At 41.2% G+C, this 23,019-nt stretch overlaps 1 protein-coding gene across 1 annotated transcript in view; it reads right to left on the bottom strand.

The window, feature by feature from the left end:
* The window catches only part of grk6 (G protein-coupled receptor kinase 6), a 43,977-nt gene that overhangs the window by 20,646 nt on the left and 312 nt on the right, over nucleotides 1-23,019 (bottom strand). Inside the window, exon 2 of the mRNA XM_073479160.1 lies at nucleotides 14,237-14,332. Coding sequence (XP_073335261.1) covers nucleotides 14,237-14,332 — 96 coding nt within the window. The remainder of the gene's footprint in view (nucleotides 1-14,236; nucleotides 14,333-23,019) is intronic.

Genomic DNA, 23,019 nt, shown 5'->3' with positions numbered 1-23,019 from the left:
GAAGTGCTGAAGCTGAGGTACTTCATGGCCTTCACTGCCGCAGAGGTTTTAAATATAATATCTAACACATATCTGGGGTTGTTTGAGTTCATCTGTCCAGCTGTGCTTCAGGACAAAAAACACATCAAGGAAATGTTGATTTGCATCTGTGACTGGATGCAAAACGACTCAGGAAACAAACAAATATGTTTCAGAGACGAGCAGAGAGGTCGTCGAGATCATGAGAAAAGAGCAAAATGATCTGAATAAAACCTTTTAATCAGACCGGACTGACTCATCAGTCCAGTCAAACAGTTTCTTTTTTTTCTGTGTCAGTGTCATTTCTTTTCCAAAAAACTTCAAGATATTTAAATTTACTCTGTGGAGTTTAACTTCTAAACAAAGTTCGGCTCAGACAAAAACACACTGCATCTATTCATCAGCTTAACAAACGTGTGCAGCTCATTTCATTCCTCAGACAACATTTGCAACATTCACATTTGCATTCACAACATTTGAATATGTCAAAACTTGACAGCAGACTTCTCCCACACTGGTACAGAACCGAGGGCAGAACTGTCAGGTGTGTCGAGTGTTTACCTGATGAATGACTGTTTAATCTGTACCGCTTTAATGATTCTTTAAAAAAGTACTGATTCCTGTTTTATAAGGCTTGATTTTAAAATTAAGGCAGGGAAATATATTGATTTTATGTATATTTCATGATATAAGACTGTGTACATCGTCTTAAAATGTGGATATCTTTATATCGGGATCTTACAGAAAATGACATCATCATCATATCCACATTTCTGTGGATTATTTATCAAAAATCTCAGTGTTCATATTTTGTGAAAGCACCATTAGTCACCCCTACAAAACTGTTGCAGTATCGATATCAAAATGGGTCTATTTGTTTAAAAATATTGCAATGTTCGATTTAACGTCCTGAAGTTTATGAAGTGCTTTTAAGAAGATTTCAAAATATGAAGACATCCCAGTATTTTAAGGCTATACAGCGAAACACAATACATATTATTTTTGGCCCAGCTGTTGTTAAAATTGAACTCCCAAAACACTTAATCCTACATTTCCCATAATGCAACCAATGTCATTGTTTCATCAGACCCTCTGTGCCACGTGTGAGCCACCATGAGGATCACTGGGCTTTGAAGCTAATTTGACACAGTGGCCAAACTACGACGTCACGTGATGCATACTGACCCTAAAATACTTGTTCCCATGAGCTTTGTTTGAGCGTCACCACCGCTGAAAAACGACTTTCAGTGTGACGACATCTGGGAAGCATTAGATGGTGACTGTCTTTAATGATCTCCTGAGGACCATGTATGTACAAGATGTTGTGGTAATCCTTCCCATAGAAAGCGGTGGACTGATCGATGAGCCTCGCTGCTAGCATGGCTAAAACAAAGAAAACCTTTTGAGTTACTTCACAGAGTTATAAGTGAAGAAACCATCACATAATGTCGGCTTGTTTACTTCTACTTACATCCCCCGTTTGTTCTTTAAAGAGACAGATAGATGGAGAGAGGGAGGGAGTCAGAAGTGCAGAGGCCTTGCTCCGGTTTTAAACCCGTGGCATGATCTTTTTTACTGCGGGGACCCTGGGGCCTGTGGAGGCAGCGGGAGGCCCGACAGAGGCGTCTTTGTGTAGGTTCTCTGTTTGATGATGTACAGCATGTTCTGTACAGTCCTGGAGCTCCTTTCATGTACATCACACCTCCGTTGATGTATTGAGAAAGTCCACTGATCCACGACCACACGATGAAAAGCTCCCAGAAACCGAGGGATGTTATATTTCACACATGAGTAACCCGTGTGGGATCGACAGGGCAGCTTCATGAACTGGAATAAAGCTAATTTTTGGAATACCCCGTCAATTAGGGGTGTTAATTAGTCGTTTGAAAGGAACAACCTGATGATTTTCATGTTGTTGCCTCCGAGATGTCGCTCTCTGTTCAGCTTCCTTCCACGGTTTTCTTTATTTCTCTTTCTGCCTCGGGCTATCTGCCCTGCTCTGTTCTCTCTGCAGCAGGACGTAGGAAGTACGTTGGAGTAGAGTGGAAGGGAAAAGAGATCATTAGAGGAGAAACGGAGGCGAACAAAGAGGACGTAGCAGAGCAGAACAGAGGAGAGATAAGTGGAGCAGAAAGAAGTCATAAAGTGGGATAAAACAGAGCAGAACCCGACAGAGCGAGGCATCAGTCACTGTGTCAGAGAGGGAGTGACTCAGCAAACATTAATCTTGAAACAATTAAAGGGGCGTTCCACCCGAGTCGTGCTCGTTTACTGCACCGTGGACATATAATGAGATCTGGGTACAGTTGCTCAGTGGCGCATGAAGCCAAAGAAGTTCTACTTCCTGAGTATAAAATGACCTGGATCTTCTGCATAGCTTCCACACTGTGTGGCTCATAAAGCATGGGCACGTCCGCTGGCTGAGAGGCCAAACTGGAGCTTCCTCTAGTGGTACGGGGAGGAATCCAAGAAATCATTGACTTGCAAGATTCACGTATGTGACTACTTCAACTGTTCGCTTCTGTCATCTTTCCACCAGTTCGACTCAGTTATTATTTACTTATTTTATTTATTATTTTGATGTCAAACTTTAGAAGAAGACACGTTAAGTTGAAATGTTGGGAAAGAAAAACACGTTGCGTCACAGTTGGCATGATGGACTGTAGTGCTGCTGTCCTTCTCTGGCTCTCACTGGGAGCGGATTAGTCTTGTGCAACATCTAGTGATGAAATTCGTCCGATATTAAGCCTCATATCAAACCCAGCCCAACCCTACTGAGGATCAACGAATGATTATCAAAACTAAAGACATCTCACCAAAATAAGACATAAAAACTGACGACTACAATTAAAACAGACAAAAAAACTATGAAGCAAAAACTGATGTTCCCACAATAAAATAAACATGAGATACATAAAAATCAACTGCTGCTAACGGCCGTACAAGTAGAGAGGACGCCACAACAAACAGACTTTAACTTGTTTGTTTAAGCTTTTCATGAAGAAAAACTGTGTTGCAACAATAATGACTCAATGTTTTCTGAGACGGACCAGACAGACTGAAATCTGATATGACACAAGCAGTGGCCCTTTTTCCTGCAGTTTTACTGCGAAATGAAACCATTTTTTTAATTTGTTTTTATTTGCTGCTGATTCATTTTCTGTGAACCAGGTAGTTGCTTCATCTCCAGTGGATGCAACCGAAAGTTTTTCTTGCAGACGTCCTGACACAAGTCAGACTGGTATCTAACATGAGTTATGATGTTTCTATCTTTATTCATCACAGGGATTTATTGCTGACTGCGATCAATCTTAACATCTGTGCTTGTATGCTCGGTTAAACTTCAGCCTCCGGTCTGACTTGTGACTGCAAAATATAGTGAATACAGCGATCAGATTAGTCTCCAGGTTGCTCAATACTGCTGACTGCAGAAACATATTTCGAGAAACATGTAAATTTCCTGGTTGTAGAGCTGCTGAGAGAAACAGCAGCTGAACTTTAAAGGTCCACAGTGGACCTGGTTTACTGCAAGATCAAGTTTCTTTAATGGGCTGTAGATGAGGTCCCAGAGCATCGAGGAGGAGGGGGAGGTGGAGCCAGCATTTATCAAGACTCAAGATGCTTTCATTTGCCATTTGTAGATAAAAACAAACACAGCAACCAAATTTCCTGTGCATCAAGTGTCTCTCAGAAAGAGAGACATAGACAACAACCGCAAACCACGAGGGCAGAAAGTGAACAACAGTAAAATATATCAGAAATAACAAACAAATTACATGTTTCTCTCAATCGCAAAGCAGTAAAATAAAATCGCAACAAATGAAAAACAATTTTCTTCCAGGACACAGGTTACAGTTGTAATCTTACTGGTGATAGGATACAAAAGCGTATTAAAATCACTGTTATAAAATATTTTAGGCTCTCTGTTACTCCCTCATATCTGTCTTATGATTTACATCAGGCCCCATCACATCTACTCTAATACTCACCCTGACCACAGCTCACATAAAGCAGTTTGTGTGACATGTCTGACCCGGGCAGTGCTACAGTTATGTCATCATAACGTCCTTACATCGGACGGAAAGTTGGAAAACTGCCGTTCTGCCGAGGACTTCCTCATCTTTCATTCAAACGGCGTTCCTGCACCACATCTGCTTTTCTTTGGTTCGCTGAATGCCGTACCTCCGTCAGCATGAGTAAAGACAGATCTCTCTTTATTCTGAACAATGCTGAGAATATTGTGAGCAGAAGACTAACAGGGAAATTGGTTTTTGCACTTGTGTAACATCTGGCTTCCGTCTACAAGGGTACAATCAGTATTCAGTCCCAGGAAAAATGACTCTGTAGTAGTTACGGGTTGTTTGTCGGCTCCAGCTCTGATCAGCAGTGATGGAAACATGACACCTGGGTGGACACGCTCATTTTCACCCCTTTTCCAGCATGATGCTATGATGCCGTTTTACCATCGGTACTTTCAGCCATGCCGAGTCAAACCAAGTCGCACAGATTTGCTTTTCGCCAGTTTTACTGCGCCGAGTTGAGCCAAGCGGACCGCTGTGATGTCAGACTCTCAGGCTCTCAGTACTGCTGTAGCTTCGAACTGAATCTCTTCGGTTTCTCTCGTCCTGTTTGTTCTTTCAAACATCTGCTGTGTTTTACTGTTTCATCGTGTTCACTTTCATAATTAGTTACTGCTGCTGAAAACACAACATTTCCTGTAATGCTTTTCATAATAAAAGATTTTACATTGGGGCCTTTTTATTGTGAAGAAGTTACAGGAAATTAAATGTGTTTGTAACTGAATTAGCGGAGCCTCTTTGTTAGCGGTGATTCTTCGATAGTACTGCGGGGATCGGGACAAGCCCGTCATTGGTTTAAGACACACCTCCGGGCAGGTAGTCCAGCTGTGGTGGAAATGTAAAACCCTGGCCGCGCCGAGACAAACCGAGTAGAGCCAGGCCGGCAGATGTGATGGAAAAACGACACTGTCACTGGCCTCCGTGCTGGTTTCTATTATTGCCTGTTTTCCGGCAATGCGAAAGGAGTCAGTGGCCGATTTTTAACAGGTTAACCTGTGTTAAAAAAACCCTGCATATACAGATTCATTTGTAAAACCTGCTAATGGTGAAACATTAGAGGAATAAGGTTCAAAACAGTTCTGTCTAGTTACAGATCCTTTATTTTTTTTTTTGTTCATTGAAAGAAAATCAGAATCGGCCAAAATCTGAAGTGTCAGATGAGACTTTTAAAAAAATCGGAAATGGTATGACAGTTACGTGACAGTAAATAGAACTGAAACCACTAAAACTACTCTGAACACAGTTGGAGTTTGGATCACGGCATCTTGTTTTTTTGGCTTTAGTTGGCTGAACCGCATCCAACACAAAGGAGAAAAACTTACAGATCACAGTTATTAGACATTGTTGTGCAAGACAGAAACGCTGCACTTTGCCTGCATGTTATGTAACAATATCTGGTGTAAATGTAGTGAGAGAATAAGAAGAAAAAGAAGAGAACAACCTGTTTCTGACAAACCAGGAAGTCGACAGTTTCCTGAATGTCTTTCTCAAGACTCCCTCCCACTCACATCTTTCTTCTGGTTTCATAAAAACTGTCAACAGCCAAATTCAGCGAAAGACTTTCAGAGCTGAATCATTACTGAGTTCTTCTTTCCTCTAATATTCTTATTTACACTTCTCACTCTCTCACTTTCTAATCCTCACATTTTACTCCTCTTTCTCCACATGTATCAGTGTTTCTTCTCCACCCCTCCCCGGGACAACAGATTTTTTTTAAAAACATGTGGTTTTGTGCAGCTACATGTTGAACTTCCTGCCTCCGTGTGTCACAGCGTGTGTGACTTAACTCATTCAAATCAGAGCTTATTTGCATCACACCTTTCAGGAAAGAAGCAGCTCTGTTGTGAAGGTTTGCTGAAGAAGAAAAAAACTCAAACATCCGCTGTTGATCACTGAAGCTGCTTCAACCAAACTTCATGTGACAAACAGAATATTTTAGCGTCAGCAGCAACTGTTTCTATTCTGTTTGACCAAAGACACAAGTGGTCAGCACAGTACAGGTGTGAGCACCATCAAGGACACATCTGAGACACGATCACTCAAACCAGTTGCAAGGGTGGTCTGGGCCGTATGTGACCACATCCTTTCAGCAGTGTGTACACATGTGTGTCCTGAGCAACACCGGAGACCCGCCTACTCAACTGACGTCCTCCACGAATCAAGAAGAAGAAGTCGCCACAACAACAGGCAGAATGGTTCTCTTAACCTGCCAATGCTCGCAGCAGATGTTGGTGAACACACTATTACAACTAGGAATCGATATCCCCAAGACCCCCTTAACAAATTGCATGATTTTAAGAGTTGTTGTGCAAAAAAAAACTAAAAACTTGTGTTTCGTGTGTTGTGTTACGGCAAATTCAAAATCATTCACGGCTTCCCGTAAATTCGGCATTAAATGCAATACACAAAGTTGTTTCTTTCCTTGTAAAAAGTGTCAGTTTGTCGCAGAACCGCTGTACCAGCCTGTCTGCTTTCTAACACACAGTTTTAACTGGTTTCATCATTTACACTAACTATACAAAAAAAGACAACAGTTTTTTGACAGAAAACATGTCGAATTTTACAAATACAGTACACAGTAACCAATATAGGCTACTTCTTTGATGTCTGTGGAGTAAGGCCCCAGACTCCCTTTGAAAATCACTCAATTTTGTGAGTTGTTGAGTCAGGAGAAAATTTCTAAACATTGTGAAATGCTGAATACAACTCATTATTAACTATTTGGGCCTTCTTGTTAATTCGGCAAATGTTCTACATGACAATATTTTTATATTTGTGCAAAAAATCAGATCCATTTGACCAGTGATGTACACGTTTATCCGCAGAGAGTGAGGGAGTGAGATCCAATCATGTTAATGCCAGGTGCGAACTGACTGGCCCTAAAGCTGTCCCCTGTTATTTATGAGAAAACCTGTAAATACATGTTGGAAACCAGACGTGCAGAGGGGGAGATCTGTCTGTAAAGTATCTCTCTGGGTAGTTTTCTTCTTCTCTTGCATGCTCTTGTCCTCATTTTCTCTCTTTTTTTAGACCATTTCATAAGTTGGCTGCATAACTTTGTTCAAATTCTAATAACATTAAAGACCTAAGAATGACTCTAGTGAGGAGCAGCCTGAACGATGCTGCACACATGGAAACTTATGTCACACAGGTCAGAGAAGTTAAGTACTGTAAAGTTAAACTCATGGGACCAAGAGTCAGGGGCCAGATCCGGCCTGTGAGACAGTTTCATACGAAACATCAGATGGAGGTAATAAATGTTTATGGGAGCATTATCCAATGTGCCTTTTTTCCATTTTTCCACATGTAATTCTGTCCAGAGTATGTATCATGCTTGGATGTAAACTTTTTGCACAACTTAAGCTGTTAAAAACATTACATATGTTTTAGAGGAATCGTTTCATTTTCTGATCACAGATAATATCATGGACACTCGTGCTCACAATGACACTGCTAACACGCACTAAACACATGTCTAACAAGGCTTCATATAGGATGCAGAGGAGCTAACTGACATGGCAACTCCTTTTAATGTTTAGAAAAACCTGAACAAATCAAGTTCAATGGGAAATTCACAATCAACCAATCAGAGTATGGAATCTGGATCAGTATGTGGATCAATTAGTCCAATATCCCATAAGTGAATTTGGTCAGTATCAGCAGCACCTGATACCTGATCAGTAATCTACAACAGAAAAGCATCGAGCACCTCAAAATCATTATAAAAAACAGAACCTGAGTGAGTGTATGTAGGAGTTACTCGTTCCACCTCTGCTCTGCGCTCTGCAGGATGAGAGCTCGATACTAAAAACAGAATCAGGTTCAAAATGAAAGGGAAGATTTTCACTTCTGAAAACCTTCTTTAGATGGATAGATCATACTTTATTGATCCCGAGGGAAATTTAGACATCCAGAAGCTCATACGAAACATACAAAACGCTAGGGGTGTAAATCCAGGTTTCATCACGATACGATATTATATTGATTCTTTGGACAACGATAAGATATTTGACGATATCACGATACGATTTCGATTCGATACAGGGGCCTGCGATCGATATGAGATGACATCATATGCACATTTAAAACAATCAGTTACATTTATATCAGCTCACAAAAAGCAACTTAAATAGGATTTGATAGTTTTATTACTGAACTCTTCAGGGGAAATATGATTTTATCAGTGGTTATAGACATTTAAATGGAAAACAATCTATTCTTTGTAATAAAAAACAAAGCATCAGTATGTCCCATCCTTTCACTGTTCAGAAAGGAGCCACGCATGGACGGAAACGGCAACACAGACGTGCCATGAGAATCTAAAAATAAAGGCGCATCTTAACGATGGCGGCGATATGAATCGATGTTTTCACTTTGGATCGTTGATCATTAAATCGATCCGGATCGACGTATCCTTACACGCCTACCAAACACAAATACAAACATATATAAGGATAAGAAACAAACACAGCAGTGAAGTGATAGTCGAGCCACCAGAACGACTAACTGGACTTGGGTTCAACAGTGCGCCTAGAGAAGTTACTGCAGAGTGAAGTGGGGGATTAGTTACCGATTTGTTTCATGTCCTTGTGGACTAATTGGTGTAAAAGTCCAACAAACACATACTGTACATAATCTCATCCCTGTGGCTCCAACCTGCCTCCAGTCAGCCTGTCGCCACACTGTACCTCAAGGCAGTACAGGCTTTATCACCGGTCTTCATCAGCCGGGCCCTTAATGCATCTTCTTTAATGGATGTCCTCCTAACAATGTGGCCTGTGTGTTTACTCCGCCCGGCCGTGGTGCCATGTATGGACGTACACCACGAGCCCGCTGCGTGCGGCGACACAAACAGACCTCCAGTGGATGGGAACGCTGATGTAAACTTCATGATAGTGGTAATATTTCACATCACACAGACATCACATGCTGCTTTGGTTAACCTTAAAAGGGTCAAACCAGTTGATCGGTTTAGAGCAGAACACACACACACACACACGCACGCACACACACGCACACACACACACACACACACACACACACACACTGAGTGCTGAAAGATAACGATAAGAGATTACAGTTAAATAAAATGATGCAGTCGCTTGTTGTTGACTCATCTTTTCTTTTGAGTTCTGAACATATAGTACTAAAATAACTAATAAAAATGTGTTATTGATACAAACACAGTTAGGTATTCAGTGTGGATCGAGATAAAGAGACGGATTGGGCCTTGGTGAAGGTATGCACTCTATTGAGTGCCATTCTAGTTACTTATGCATCTATTTGTATTTATCTTATTATTTTTTTCTTACTACATTGTAAAATGGCAGTCGTGATATTATTTTGGTTATAATTTTGGGGGGAAATGAAACTTAATTAATAGAAAAGAGTGATGAACTGCACTTCTTGTTTTTAGAGACGGTAACAGATATTTTTACTCATGATGCTCATGAACTTTTACCCTCTTTAGCACCGGTGCTGTATGCAAAACAAGTACTACGACCTTGCAGGTGGTTTTTTTTAAATTCTCTTTTTATTTAGTTACCACGTGGTCCAAACAACCAATACCTTCATTTATACATAACTTCATTTCTTAAACATGAATGCTTTCTGTAAGTCACAACTGTAGGAAAAGGTAATACAGCTGAGAAGCAAATAAGGATCATTAAAGTAAATAAAAATATAATTGAAAAATAAGCAATTAATTTAAAAAAAGCCTCCGTAACCCTTTACCGAAAAGGATAAGAAGGTAAATTAAAAATAAATACCATAAATCAATGAACAGACGGTTGTATTGGTGTAATGTACACAATCCAACTTCCCGCAGCTGTTCGCCTCCACACACCAGCTGTGACACTGAATAATCGCCATTTTTTGCACAATATGATGTCATAGTGAGGTTGACCTTTTGATGTTTTGGATAAAAAAATTCTTCACGGCATCATTTTATCCTTTTAGACGTTTGAGTAAAACTGTGTCATGATAATCACATGAATTGTTGACTACTGGCCAAAAATGTGTGTCTGTGAGCTCACATTAAGCTTAACCTTTGACCCCCAAAATCCAATCAGTTCACTCTTCAGTCTGAGTGGACGTTTGTGCCAAATTTGAAGACACTTCCTTGAGGCGTTCTCGAGATAACATGCTCACAAGACGGACGGACGACACGAAAACATAACGCACAAAAACATTAAAAAGTAAACGTGCAGCAGAGATTCAGGATCGTCCTCACACTCACATTCTTCACATTCCTCTGCGTCTCACAGACTCGAGCTGGATTTGGATCTAGAAAGTCCTGATCTGATCTGCAGGATTGGAGGCCCGACACCTTCTCCACCCCTCAAACCAAAGCAACAAGCAGGAACATGAATATAATCCCCCACTGGCTTCCCACAACAGTTTACGTGTCTCATGCTCTCTGTGTCTCTCGCTCACACTGAAGCGTCTTATTCACTTCCTGGCTGTGGTTACGATCATCAAAGGCGGCAGCTCTACATTATCACAGACATGTATTGTACACTACAGCACGGTAGCTGCTGAGCTGCACAAAGCCATAAAACAACCAAAGACAGAAGACGAAGGAGGATGTGTTGTGTGTGTGCACCCAGTGTCAAAGTCAACACATGAGACCTCGAAGGCAGCAGGAATAAAACCAGTTATAAAAAAACTCTTTATAACAACCGGTGTCTTTTATGTAAGAGTTGTGCGCTAAGAGAGCTGTGACTTTTTCTTAAATCAGCACAAAAGAGCAGTTGTGCTATCAGGTCTGAAATAGCCAAAAAATATCAATGATGGGCATCCAACTAAAAATAAATGTTTTATTTAATATTGGATTTGGCTCGATTGAATTAAAAGGGGCACTAAACCACATTTGTGTGTTAATGAGTGAGATTTGATTTTACATTCTTTATTCTGAGATGTTCCCGTCATCTCGTCCCTGCACTTTCGCTCCCATCCTCTCCCGCTCGTGTCTCTGACTTCTTCTATCTGCATAAACTCTGAGCTGTCACCTGTTAAAACGAAAGTAACGATACTGCTGTTTGAAACAGCAAAAACAAAAGTCTGCTTCCTCTTTTCTGCAGAGGCCACAGTTTCCTCTGCGGTACCACTTGAGCAAGACTAGTTTTTCGTTCCAGCCCGTGTGCATTCAGAGTTATCATGTGCTTGATTTTTTCCTGAACTGCATGAATGATTTGCTCTTTTACTTTAAAAAGAGGAGTCAAGTCGGGACAGATTTTTATCTGCTTGTCTTTGAACAGAGCGTCAAGCGTGACAGCTAAATTTGAGTTTTTCGCTGGATGCACATGACAGAGCAGCTGAGAGTCCTTTGGGAGAAACGGGAAAGAAAAAGTGAAAAGGAAAAAAAAAAGAGAAGTTAGAACAACGCTCAAGTCTTGAACGGGAAGCAGTAGAAATGATTACAAAAGACAACGTTTTTTATATAACGTAAATTCTAATGGTTAATGTTGCACTTTTATATTTTGTTTTATCTCCATATTTTATTCTTCTTGTTTGAATCCTCTTGAATTCCCTGATTTAATTTAATTGTTTTATTTCTTATTATTGTTTTACTATCATTATTATTATTATTATTATTATTATTATTATTATTATTATTATTATTATTATTATTATTATTATTCTGCACCTCGATCAGTCAATGACAAAAAAAAGCACTATAAAATAGTAAATCCTTAGACTGACTCTGTGAGCAACAAATGAACACAGAACGAAATTTCGTTTCAGAGGCTCAGCACAGAATTAAAATGAAAGTATATCAAAAAATACCAAAATAAGAAAATAAATATCAAAAACAGAAACATACTAAAAAGTGCAAATTATTGAAAGCGACATAGTTGAGTTAAGAATAGACGACAATTTTAAAAAATCCTGCACCTGAAATCAAGAATACCGGCTGTAAAAATATGGAAAAATATCATAAAATTAATTGATGACTGTATTTTAAAATGTAAATAAATTAAGTATAATTATTGGTCTGGGATTCCTGCTGAGTTGTGTTTTATATCATTACTGAAAAGTTCACATGTAAACATTTTCAGATCCAAAGAGCTGGAGATTATTGTTCGTACTTTCCCCTCCTGGTTTAAAATCAGTTATGCTTTTACATGTAAGTTGAGACCAACAGGTTCATCCTGACGAAGTAGTTCAGCTGATAAGGCCAAAAAGTAAAACCTCTAAACTACAACATGACTGACAACGTAGAAGACAGCTGACCCACTGAGCAAAACATATCCGGAAGATGTCAGCCTTTGTGGACGATGAAAAGACGTCCACATTTGAGCCAGAATGAACGTTTTTGCTACGTCTTTCTAAACGTCTTTTCATTGTTCGCTATTGATGTCGGAGCGACAAGCAAAAGCTACATGGTGGAGTCGAACCTCCCGCCTCAACATCAGTGCGCTTCCCTCCTGGTAATCAATCAGACCAGCACGTCGCAAAAAGTGAACATCGGAGCCGGTTAACTGAGATCATCATTAAGACTGTCCAAAGTGAAAAACGCACCTTTTAACACCTGTACAGCTCACTTACTAACAGGAAGTGTCCCGTTTTCCTGATCCGTACATACACAGACACAAAAAAGCAACAATATGCGGTTTTAGAAGGAGCTACATGTGAACTAATTCTTAACGAACAACATTTAAATGAAGTACTTGTGTGCAGCTAAAGGCTAAAGCACAGACTGTAACCATCATTTTCTCCTGGTTATATAAGTGACATGAGGTCCATGGATATGCAGCGTAACGATGACTGGGTGTCTATTTTTGTGAAGCTACACGGAGGAAATGAAAAATCAACACTGATCATGTAAACCAAGTGAAACATAATACATTGATTAGATCATGTTTCAGTATCTGTTCCTCCAGAAATAGCCAAGCTATGTGACTGAAGCGCTGGAGGACACAGTGTGTTGTGTGCTTGTTTTGTTTTCTGAAGTGTTTTGACCCTCAGGGACCACCGTACAAACATCCTCCGTTCAAATCATGAATATTACGGATGATTCGCTCCATAAAAAAGAGCTATACATAGAGCCGACCTGGGTAGTAAATTATACAGTACATTAATATCCCAGTCTGGTTGTTGGGACTTTTCCCTCCAAAGAGAAAAAGACTCAGATGCTGCTACTTAAAGGGAAAATTCACCCTAAAACTACAATTTCATGCAGTTAAGTTTTCATTTGTGAACTCAAACAGTATCTGCACACACACACTGTCTATCTGTCGGTCTGTCACTACCACACAACTCACTTCCCTGAACTAATCTAAAAGTAAGAAAACACTCACGAAATGTAGCATTATTTAATCTATATGGTTTAAGCTTGCTTGATAAAATCTTGCACATATAGCGTCTCAGATGCAAACTGCTAATGACCGTTTATTACATTGAAAACAAACGTTTGGACGACATAATTTTTTAAGTGCAATTTAAAGGGTAACTCCACTAATTGTATACAGTTTAAAGGTGCACTCTGTAGTTTTGAGGAGGACATTTTAATCAGAAGAGAAAGACGCTCATTAACTGATTATTTGTTTTTTCAACTGACCTTAAAGGACAACACCATTTATACCGTTTTACTTTGTTTATATGTGGCGGACCCTGCCACTTTTCTAGCTTCAAACAGTGTTCTGGGACCTTATATGATGTGTAAGATACCTAATTATTGATTATTTCTCATAGACGGAGCGTGGCAGTGACACTTTGCACAGGGAGTCAGTTAGTTAAGGGAACTTGGCTTCCTGGTATCAGTTAGTGTGTTTGCCATTAAGTTTCAGTTTTAACCTTTCGAAAGGAAAAGGTCCGGGCACCCCTGCTGCCGAGGAACTTATCTCCACCGACCACAAAACAGCCAACATGCTATTTGCCAAAAAAGGAGTGTCACGGGATTTCAGAGGGATTCACTTTTTTTTTTCTCCTCCAGACCTCAAAGTATAGATCTTGACGATAAGGGTGTCTGGTGATCGCCACACAAGATTTGTTTGGCTGAAGGGGTGTTAAAGTAGAGCAACAACTCATCTGTCCTGGATTGAATGAGTTCAAATCCGTTTCAAAGGCCTCGACACATTCAACACCACATACACTAGATACGACTTCCTCTCCTGTAAAACGCGGCGTTTTCTTACCTGTGGTTTGTCGCAGCTCTTCACACAGACTTATGTGGGGGAACTGCAGCAGCTGCTTCCATTTCTTACTTTTTCCTTTTCTGTTCCCGCCGCCTCCTGGAAGACAAACAGTTTGGGTTTAGTCCAAGGAAGATGTTTGAGTTTGGTGTCCAAAGAAAAAGCTCGACAGAAGAACACAGCAGCGTAGATGATAAACAACAGGTCGGTCTTTAACATGAATAATATGTAAGAAGTGACATTAATAGTCCGGTCGTCTTCATCGAGATACTATTTTTACAGAGGAGTACAGGGGACTGATGGTGAGCTTCGTCACATGGTGCAACAACAATAACCTGAAGCTCAATATCAGTAAAACCAATGAGCTTGTGGTGAACAACAATGCTTCAGATGTGTATGCTAACATGTGGATGCTTCACTCGTTCAACCCGGCAGCACAGCAGATCTCTGTTCCTGAGTTATGGTGTTGATTTATGGCCAGAAAAGTGTTTTTGCTGAACATTATGATGTATATCCAAAAGGTCAAAGGTCAACTTCACTTTTAGACATTTGTGCCAAATTTTGTCATAGTTATTACATGAATTCTTGAGTTATGGCATTTAATCAGTTCATTCTTAAGGGCCCGTGTCCACATAGCGTTTTTTTGGGGCAGAAAATCACTGGTGGTGTGTTCGGGAGCGCTGGGATAAAGTGCTGCCTCTTGTCTCTAAACAACATCTTGATAACCGCCGCTGTATGATCAACACTGATCCTTTGTGGTTTACTATCTGACATCAGGGACATCACAGCGAGGAGGATGTGGGTGCATGACATAATCCATGGGAGACAAAAATACATTGAATATTATTGCCAAGGCTAAAATAAAAAGAGCGACGCTGATGTCGCCAGCGCTTTTCTGAAAAGTTGAGATTTTCAACTCAAGGTGCTCAGAGCGGGCGCACAAAAAAGGCAAAGCGCTCTGAAGAAAGATGCCAGCCGCTCGCTCTTCGTTGGGAACAACTGACAAGATAAGAAATGCGTTCATGAGACATTTAAGCGATCACTGTGTAAGTATCTGCTGATGTAGCGAGATGTATATAATATCTAATATCAGCATCAGCCCCAACAATCGAGTGTTGGTTTGGCTCTAGTATAAAGCAGCATGAACTGGAAATACCCAACACTGTGCTGTGTGACAATCCACCACTAATGAGAACAACAACCTGTTCACAAAGTCACACTGTGAAGCCTCTTTTGAGGTGAATTGTTAGCTGTAAAGTAAAGTTTATGAGTTTAAAGTTATGGTTTGCCTCAAGGGAATTACAGTAAGTCAATAAAAATGTCCTCACAAGGACAGAACATGTTGGTGTGTTCGAGTGCAGCCATACAGCCCTGTTTTCTTGAGAAACTGCAGAACAAAAGAGCGAACGTCACTCGAGCAAATCCGAACAAAGAGAAACCAGAGGAAGTTCCTGTCGTCTCTGCGTTCGTGCTCCGGCTGATACACTCCACAGCGATGCATTCACCACACTGCAACACCCGAGAACAAGAGCCAACACGATGCTGCACTGTATCACGTTTAAATCTCAGTCAAGTCCATGCAAGCAGATTCTTCTGACTGTGAAACAGAAATAAATCATTAGGTGGGTTTTTTGGGGGGAAAGAAAAAGTCTGGATTGCTCAGAGGTTCAAACCAAACATGACGTCAGTGCTCCTTCTTCTCTCGCTCTCTGTAAGCGTCTCGCTGGGCATCCTTCACAGCTCATTCTCGAACATTAAACGTGGCGGTGCTGTGACAAATCTGTAGAACTGACTGCTTTTCGTAATGGCCCAGGATCAAACGACTGGTGAAGGAGCAAGTTGATGTATTTACTGATAACACAGAGATGTTGTGAACACAAGACCTCGCTGTGTCTTCTGACGAGGAGAAAGTCGATACCACGCTTCGGGATTTGCTATTCAAATGCTGCCAGGCAGCTGCTACTCAGACGTGCCCGAGTTAACATGAATCATTGTCATCGTACAAACAACATGTTTTGTTGGAGTCCGGGAAACAGACGATAGCATCAGCCACAGAATTACTGATAAGCTGACTGATGAGAGAAAACGAGATCCATGATGTCCGTCCTGTGCATTAGTGGAAATGTAAATTAAGACGAATGACAGGCGAATATGACGCGTCTGTCAGTGCACTGATTCTCCACAAAATGATGAACACACACAATTAGCCTTAAATCCTCCCACGTGCATCGCGGCGGAGAGAGAAGACACTTTGTGACTGAAGGTCAAAGGTGTCGTTTGGCATTTAAAGGCTATTTAACCAAAAGTGCGTGACAGGATGAACTGTGTGATGCACTGATGTTCAGCCCAACATGAGAAGATAAATCCACGTCACGCCAGATGAAATGTCCTTAAATGTACTTTTTCCTCCCAGTGTGCCTCTCAATGTCTCTCTTATTCAGTAAAGCAGGCGGTGTTTATCCTGAGGCCTGACAAACATGATGAATGTTGGGTTACGACTAATGACCATTTTATACAGTATTATAGATTAAAGGTCCAGTATAGTAGAAAGTTATTTCCATGTCAGTTTTGATTATAAAGATTGTCTAGTTGCTGTAAAAATACAATTATTATAGTCATTCTTAACGCCTGTCACCGGGCAGATTTAGATTCATCCGGTTGCATACGTCTTAAAATTGAAACGGTTTCTTAATGTGAGTGCTCAGGATGGATTGAGGAGTGAAGAAGCTGCTCTGTAGTCTGGTGGTGCGGCGCTAAAACAAAGTTTACTTAGTTTCATCATCGTCATATTACAGTTCAACAAAAAAGGAAAGTTTCTTGGGGTTGCTTTAAAGTTCCCACGAAGTCAGAATCAATGTTTAGGTGTTTTTATAACGTGCAAAAAGGTCAATTTGTAGGTATTTTTAATAGTATTTTGGAGCATGCAACTCCCTGAAAAACTATAGTTTTATATATAAAGTGATCGCTAACTGCTGCTACATGAAGCTGCTGTTAGCTAGTGAGCGGTCCTACTGTCTTCCCTGTCGTCAAACTGGCCTCCGTCTTCTTGGAGGGCGTGTTGTTCTGTCACCAGTCCGGGTAAAGATGGTGGACTGATGGCTCCATGGGGAGGAGGGAGCTGAGTTTGGGATTTTGCTGTCAACTGACTGATCATTTAAATAATCAGCTCATTTGTCAGACTGATAGCAGGCGCATGTTCACAACCTCAACCACTATGACAGAGTGAGGCAGGGAGCAGAGACACAACTGACGGATGTCTTCAGGGACATTTTCAACATCTTCTTGCTTTCCTCATATACTTCAAGTCAAACGCCACCTCCTTAACGTTAACGAGCCTCTGATCGAGAGTCTAAATGCCTCCTCCCCCCTGCTGCACTCACCCCTTTCTGTCATGAAGTGTTTCGAGCACCTGGTCATGACGTCTAATAAAGACTCTACGACAGAAGATCCAACTCTCAGCTGCAGAGCTCTCCCGGCTGGAGTAAACAACAACAACAACAAACACACTTCAATAGTAAATCTACACTTCCTGTGGCTGCTTTTCAGAGTAAAAGTATTCGAGGGGAAAATCTTCAGTAGGTGAATCAACTAAGCTGCGTTTTTTTCTCTGTGCTATTTAAGGGAAAGTCAACACCATCGTAAAAAAGTGACTAAAGCTATGAACAAGCTAACAGGCAGCGCCTTGTGCTCGAAGGAAAACAGCACCACAACAAACATGTTTAGACATCACTGGAAGGAATGAAAAACCCAAAATTAATTCAGAGGAAGACACCACTAAATACCCTCGTGCAACAAATGTAGTATATTACAAACATCCAGTCATTTTAAACAAGAAATACACATTTTGATTGTGTTGGTTACTGTGATGCCTTCAGGTCACGTGGGATTTGAAAGGAGCGATGGTGAAAAATCCCCCATGTTCACGACTTCTGAGTGGTCACATCATCAGACAACTGTGTGACTGAAGAGTCTGTCATGTGAGGTTTAAAAATACTGTGCATTGACAATATGTCACTATAGACAATCAATTAGCGGGTTAATTATCTTGAACTGTGCTCTTTTCATTCTGTGTCTTTAAGTGATTGCTATTACCAGTGCTGCCGACAGCAGGGGAACACCGGGTCAGCTGTCCCAGGCCCCGAGCCACAGGAGGGCCCAAACTGTCCTTAAAATAATCTCTTATCATTAAAATAATGGTATGAGATTAAGGGCCTTTGGAGATCATCTTGTCCTGGCCACAGGCAAGACCATCGCCAGCAGCGGCCAATACAACTTGGTTGTGAACATGAATTCAAGCTGCAACTAACAATTATAACCTCTGTTTATGTTTCCACTCGTGTCTGTTTGTCTGTTGGTTGGTTTGTCAGCAGGATTACACAAAAAACTACTGAATGGATTTCCATGAACCTTGGACGGAGGATGGGTGTCAGCCCAGAACAGACCACACTCACTTTTTGGAGCAGATCCAGATAAAAGAGACGGATCCAGGAAGTTTTTCTCACTTTCTTAACATGTGGAAAAATCAGGCATATTTAACAAGACAATTTCCTAATAAAAATCAATTATTCTTCCACAACACGATGGAAAATATGAGTCCGTCTGCATTGTTTTGTTGTCCTGGTGGTTGACTTTCAGATCTGGTGATCTTAAATCATGGTGGTTTAAAATGTAGAGTGATACGGGGCTGTCAAATTTGATACTGGATTAGGCTTGATTGAATAAAAGTGGGCTGTTGGGCCTTGGCAGAGGTATGTGCTCTACTGAGTGCTATTCTAGTTTTCATTATTAATCTGCAGATTATTTTTTAACAATAAATAAATTCATCGTTTAGATGAATGTGAAAATGCTCATCACAACCTGACAGCCCAAATTGCTTCTTTTGTCCAACCGGCAGTCTAAAACCCAAAGACTTGTGTTTACTGTCACCAATGATGAAGAAATGCAGTTTTAAAACTACATTTATGTGCCAACATAATTGATGGTGTATCAATAGTTAAGATCAGATAGTAAAATCACAGCTTCTCTAATTTGGACCTGTATTTTATAAAGGTCATGTTGTTGTACAGCTGTGTGTTTGGACAACAGCAGAAAGAAGAAATAACACTTTCTTCCTCTTAACTGAAGATTTTAATTCATATCAGCTTCATTCAGTTCAGTTGAGTTCACTCAGCGGTAACTGACGTTACTGAGTCAGATGTTGTATAAACATTATTATCTAATGTCACGACTTCAGCTCACTGAAGTCTGACACAAACATAAGAACCACTCGTCTGTTATCTTTCAGCTTTTTAGAAAAAACACTAACATTATTTTCTGAACCGGGACAAAAGTGACCCCCTGAGAGAAACAAGAAACTACAAACTGGTCAGTCGTTCCACATTTAGCAGAACGAGTCGAGAGGAAAAGATCAAAGTCAGGCTGCAGGTAGCTGTTGTTCCCCCTCGTGATTCAAACAAACCAGAGGGAGAAATACGTCAAGAGAAAACTTCACTCTGATAGATTCACTGGTCGGTATTTATAGGTCATCGCTGAACTGCTATGCACTTTATATTCTGCCTGTCATGACGTCAGCCACATTATCCTTTATGTACATGAGCTAAAGTAGGTCACAGCAGCTTCATATATGAACTTACAGCTGGTATTTTTATACATATACATATATATAGATATACAGATATTAATTACACATTATTATTAATGTGGTCATCATCAGGCTTCCCAAATTAATGGTCTAACAGAAGAAATAGAAATGTCTTGTAGCTCTCATTAATAGACATCTGAAACTCTGTGATAAACATTTGAACATCTTTTTGGGAGAACAAGCAAATAAAAATATCAATTCCTCTTTTGCCGGATGTTTTTCAGCCCTGAGTAGCTTCTGCAGGTCGAACTTTCGGGCAGCAGCAATCAAATCGACAATCAAAGCGAGGACAGTGATCCCTGGCCCAATCCCATCACCCCTTGCACCTACCACTTAGCCCTACCCTCAGGTTTTGCACTCACACCGAGGGGGGTAGAGTGTCCTGATTCCTGTTGGGACAGATTCTTTCAATGAACTTTGGTCCTTTTCTTCATAACAACCATTAAACAATTGCTACTAGCCTGCTGATGTCTCAGTAGCTAACTAGCCAGCTAACGTTAAATTGTTATTGCTTATTTGTGCACGAGAGTTACAGATTTGGCATATGACGCCCAAAATTTAACTCGAGTCCAGCAGTGAAGTTGCTGCACTTGGTACCGCTCCTCTGTTATCAGTGCAGTCTGCTAGTGTAGGAGCACAGGATGCACATGAAACAGCAGGGTAAACGAAGACATTACCAGTGATACTAATTAAGATTCTGTTCCACTCAGGTCAAACAGAAACCTTCATTAATTGCCATTAATTAAACCTGTGTTTACCTTCTATTTCATGTCAATATGGCTGCCGTGAAACAGGTCTGTTGGCCAGGTAATGAAGTGCTGTGCTTTTATATTTGATGACCTGATCGATAGCGTGAAGCTGCCAACGGATTAATTAATATCAGGGTTGCCACAGTGACACAAGAGAAATCACCACAGCTGAAGACGCCATATTGTTTACATAAACGCCATCAGCGATGATGTTTGAGGGTCTTGCAGGTTGGTTTTAGCCCCGATGTGGCCTGACCAGGTGGGGAAAGTAGCTGTAATTTGCAGCTGCAGCTCACACAGTTTCATTCTGATGAGTTCTTCAACCACTTCAATAGTTTCAGTTTGAATCTAAAATGACACCTGTTGCCCATCTCATCCCCCTTTCTGTCCTTCATTTCGTCGTGTAATACTGCTGTCACGCTATGATTTTCTGAGGTTCAGACAGTTTCCTGCAGCCATCAACATGGGAAGTTGCCTAATGTTGCCTGCTGTAAAGGAAAACTCCACCCAAAAACTGTAACGCCATCTATAATGCTTTTGTTCCAGTTCTGGGATCATTTTTTCTTTTCACAGACCTCATCTTCATCCTTCAACAACCGGACTGAAAGTGGGTCCAAAAACTTCTACTTTTCAACTGTTTGCACCAAAAAATTAAGAATTTCAGAGGAAGAAATCCATCAGAGAGGCGACAAAGAGACCCTTCACCAATTATCGTCCAATATTGTCTTTCATTAGACCAACGCTGCCTCCTAAATGCAAACTTATTTAAAAGCTTGCACCTCCAGTTTGTAGCAGGACCAAGCCTCGGCCCGGATGAACTTGACAACATACAGTAATTAGCGCTACTTCTTTCAAAGCTGTTTAATCAGACGAGTCCCCCTTTAACTGGCTTAAACATGCAAAAATACAATAGTTTTAGTTGTTGATGAGCAGGGAACATACATGATTATATTCTGGCATCATCTGGCTGCATGAATCTCTTCACATTGCTCTGGTATTTTGCTTAACTTCCTTAAAAAACGTACTCCTCTTTGCACATTCGCAAACGTGTCTCCTGATACCTCGATGGCAAAAGTCTAGTCAGTCCGTCCGGCAGGCCGAGGTACTGACCACGATGATATAACACTTTGTTCCCCAGTGATAAAAGAACATCTTGTCTAGTCTCCAGAGAGGTCAGAGGTCATGGCCTGCCTGCTGCTGCTGCTGCTGCTGGGAGATACGGTGCCTTGTTCAAGGGCACTTCAGCCGGGCAGATGGGTGCCAACGCCGAGGCTCGAGTCCCGGTCCTCATACGAGCACATACAGATAAGCTGAATTGAGCAGATAAGCTCGCAGTGAGGGATCATGACACTCATCTTCTCGTGTCCCTCTGCAGATGGCTTTAGGATTATGTTGGCAACGAGTCACCACAACCTTTGTCTCCAGCTAGGAATAACAATAACAGAGGGCTCTGATGACGTCTGCGTTGCTCACAATAAGATGTCTGTTTACAATTGATACTACTCATAAAGTGCTCATGAGCGCTGTCATGCACAGGAGCCATGGGGACAGACTCGAGGGAAGTGACATTTGTCCTGGTGTGTTTGCATTTTTAAACATTTTCTAACCAGATCTTAGATATCAGAACACACGTTGCAGGATTTGAAAACTGCATTAGAAATAAAAGCCAAACACTTAAACAATAAATTGCAAGTCTGTGCACAAAGCACAAACCCCAGCACGGCTCGGCACGGCTCGGCACGGCGGCTGTGTCTCAACATCCTGTTTCGCAAACGTCAGTGGACGATGCTGCAACATCAGCAAGGGAAACCCGATGTGTCGCTGCAGTCACATTTCAGTTGCAACTCCTTCCGGACATCACACACTGCGCGCTCCATGTACATCATCAGACACACGCCAAACTTATGTCAAGAATCTGGCAATTTTACCCGCCCTTTCGTTACGAGTGTGTCCCTACAAAACCGACCGCGTTTAACAAGTGTTTGCCAGCCACTCTTCAATTCGGCACCACGCAGCTTTCGTGAATATTAATATAAAACTATCTCTGGCTAGCTTGGCATCCCCGCCGTCCTCTCTTACCGAGCCCCGCTGTGACGGTGGTTAGCATGTTACAACTCCGTTACCGACTGTAAGCACCGTCAACGAGGAAGGCAGAGATTTTGTCGTTATAAAAAAGTGTTTTGCTGACGCACTTTCAACGCCGAATCGGCCACTCTTTGCTAAAGAGTTGGCCCGAGTCTTCAAATCGGGCACGGCACACACGCGCGATCACGGACAAACCAGAAAACTTTAAATCGCCAAAGTTGAGAATGGAGTTTGGTGTGTCGTTCTGTCCACTCGAGAGAATCCAAGATTTGATCACCGGCCAAGAGGAAGTGCAGTGACCGTTTATAGCA

The sequence above is a fragment of the Pagrus major genome, chromosome 13, assembly GCF_040436345.1.
Source record: "Pagrus major chromosome 13, Pma_NU_1.0".
NCBI classification, from domain to species: domain Eukaryota; kingdom Metazoa; phylum Chordata; class Actinopteri; order Spariformes; family Sparidae; genus Pagrus; species Pagrus major.
Note: the sequence above shows the minus strand (reverse complement) of the source record. Positions and strands in the feature narration are given on the sequence as shown.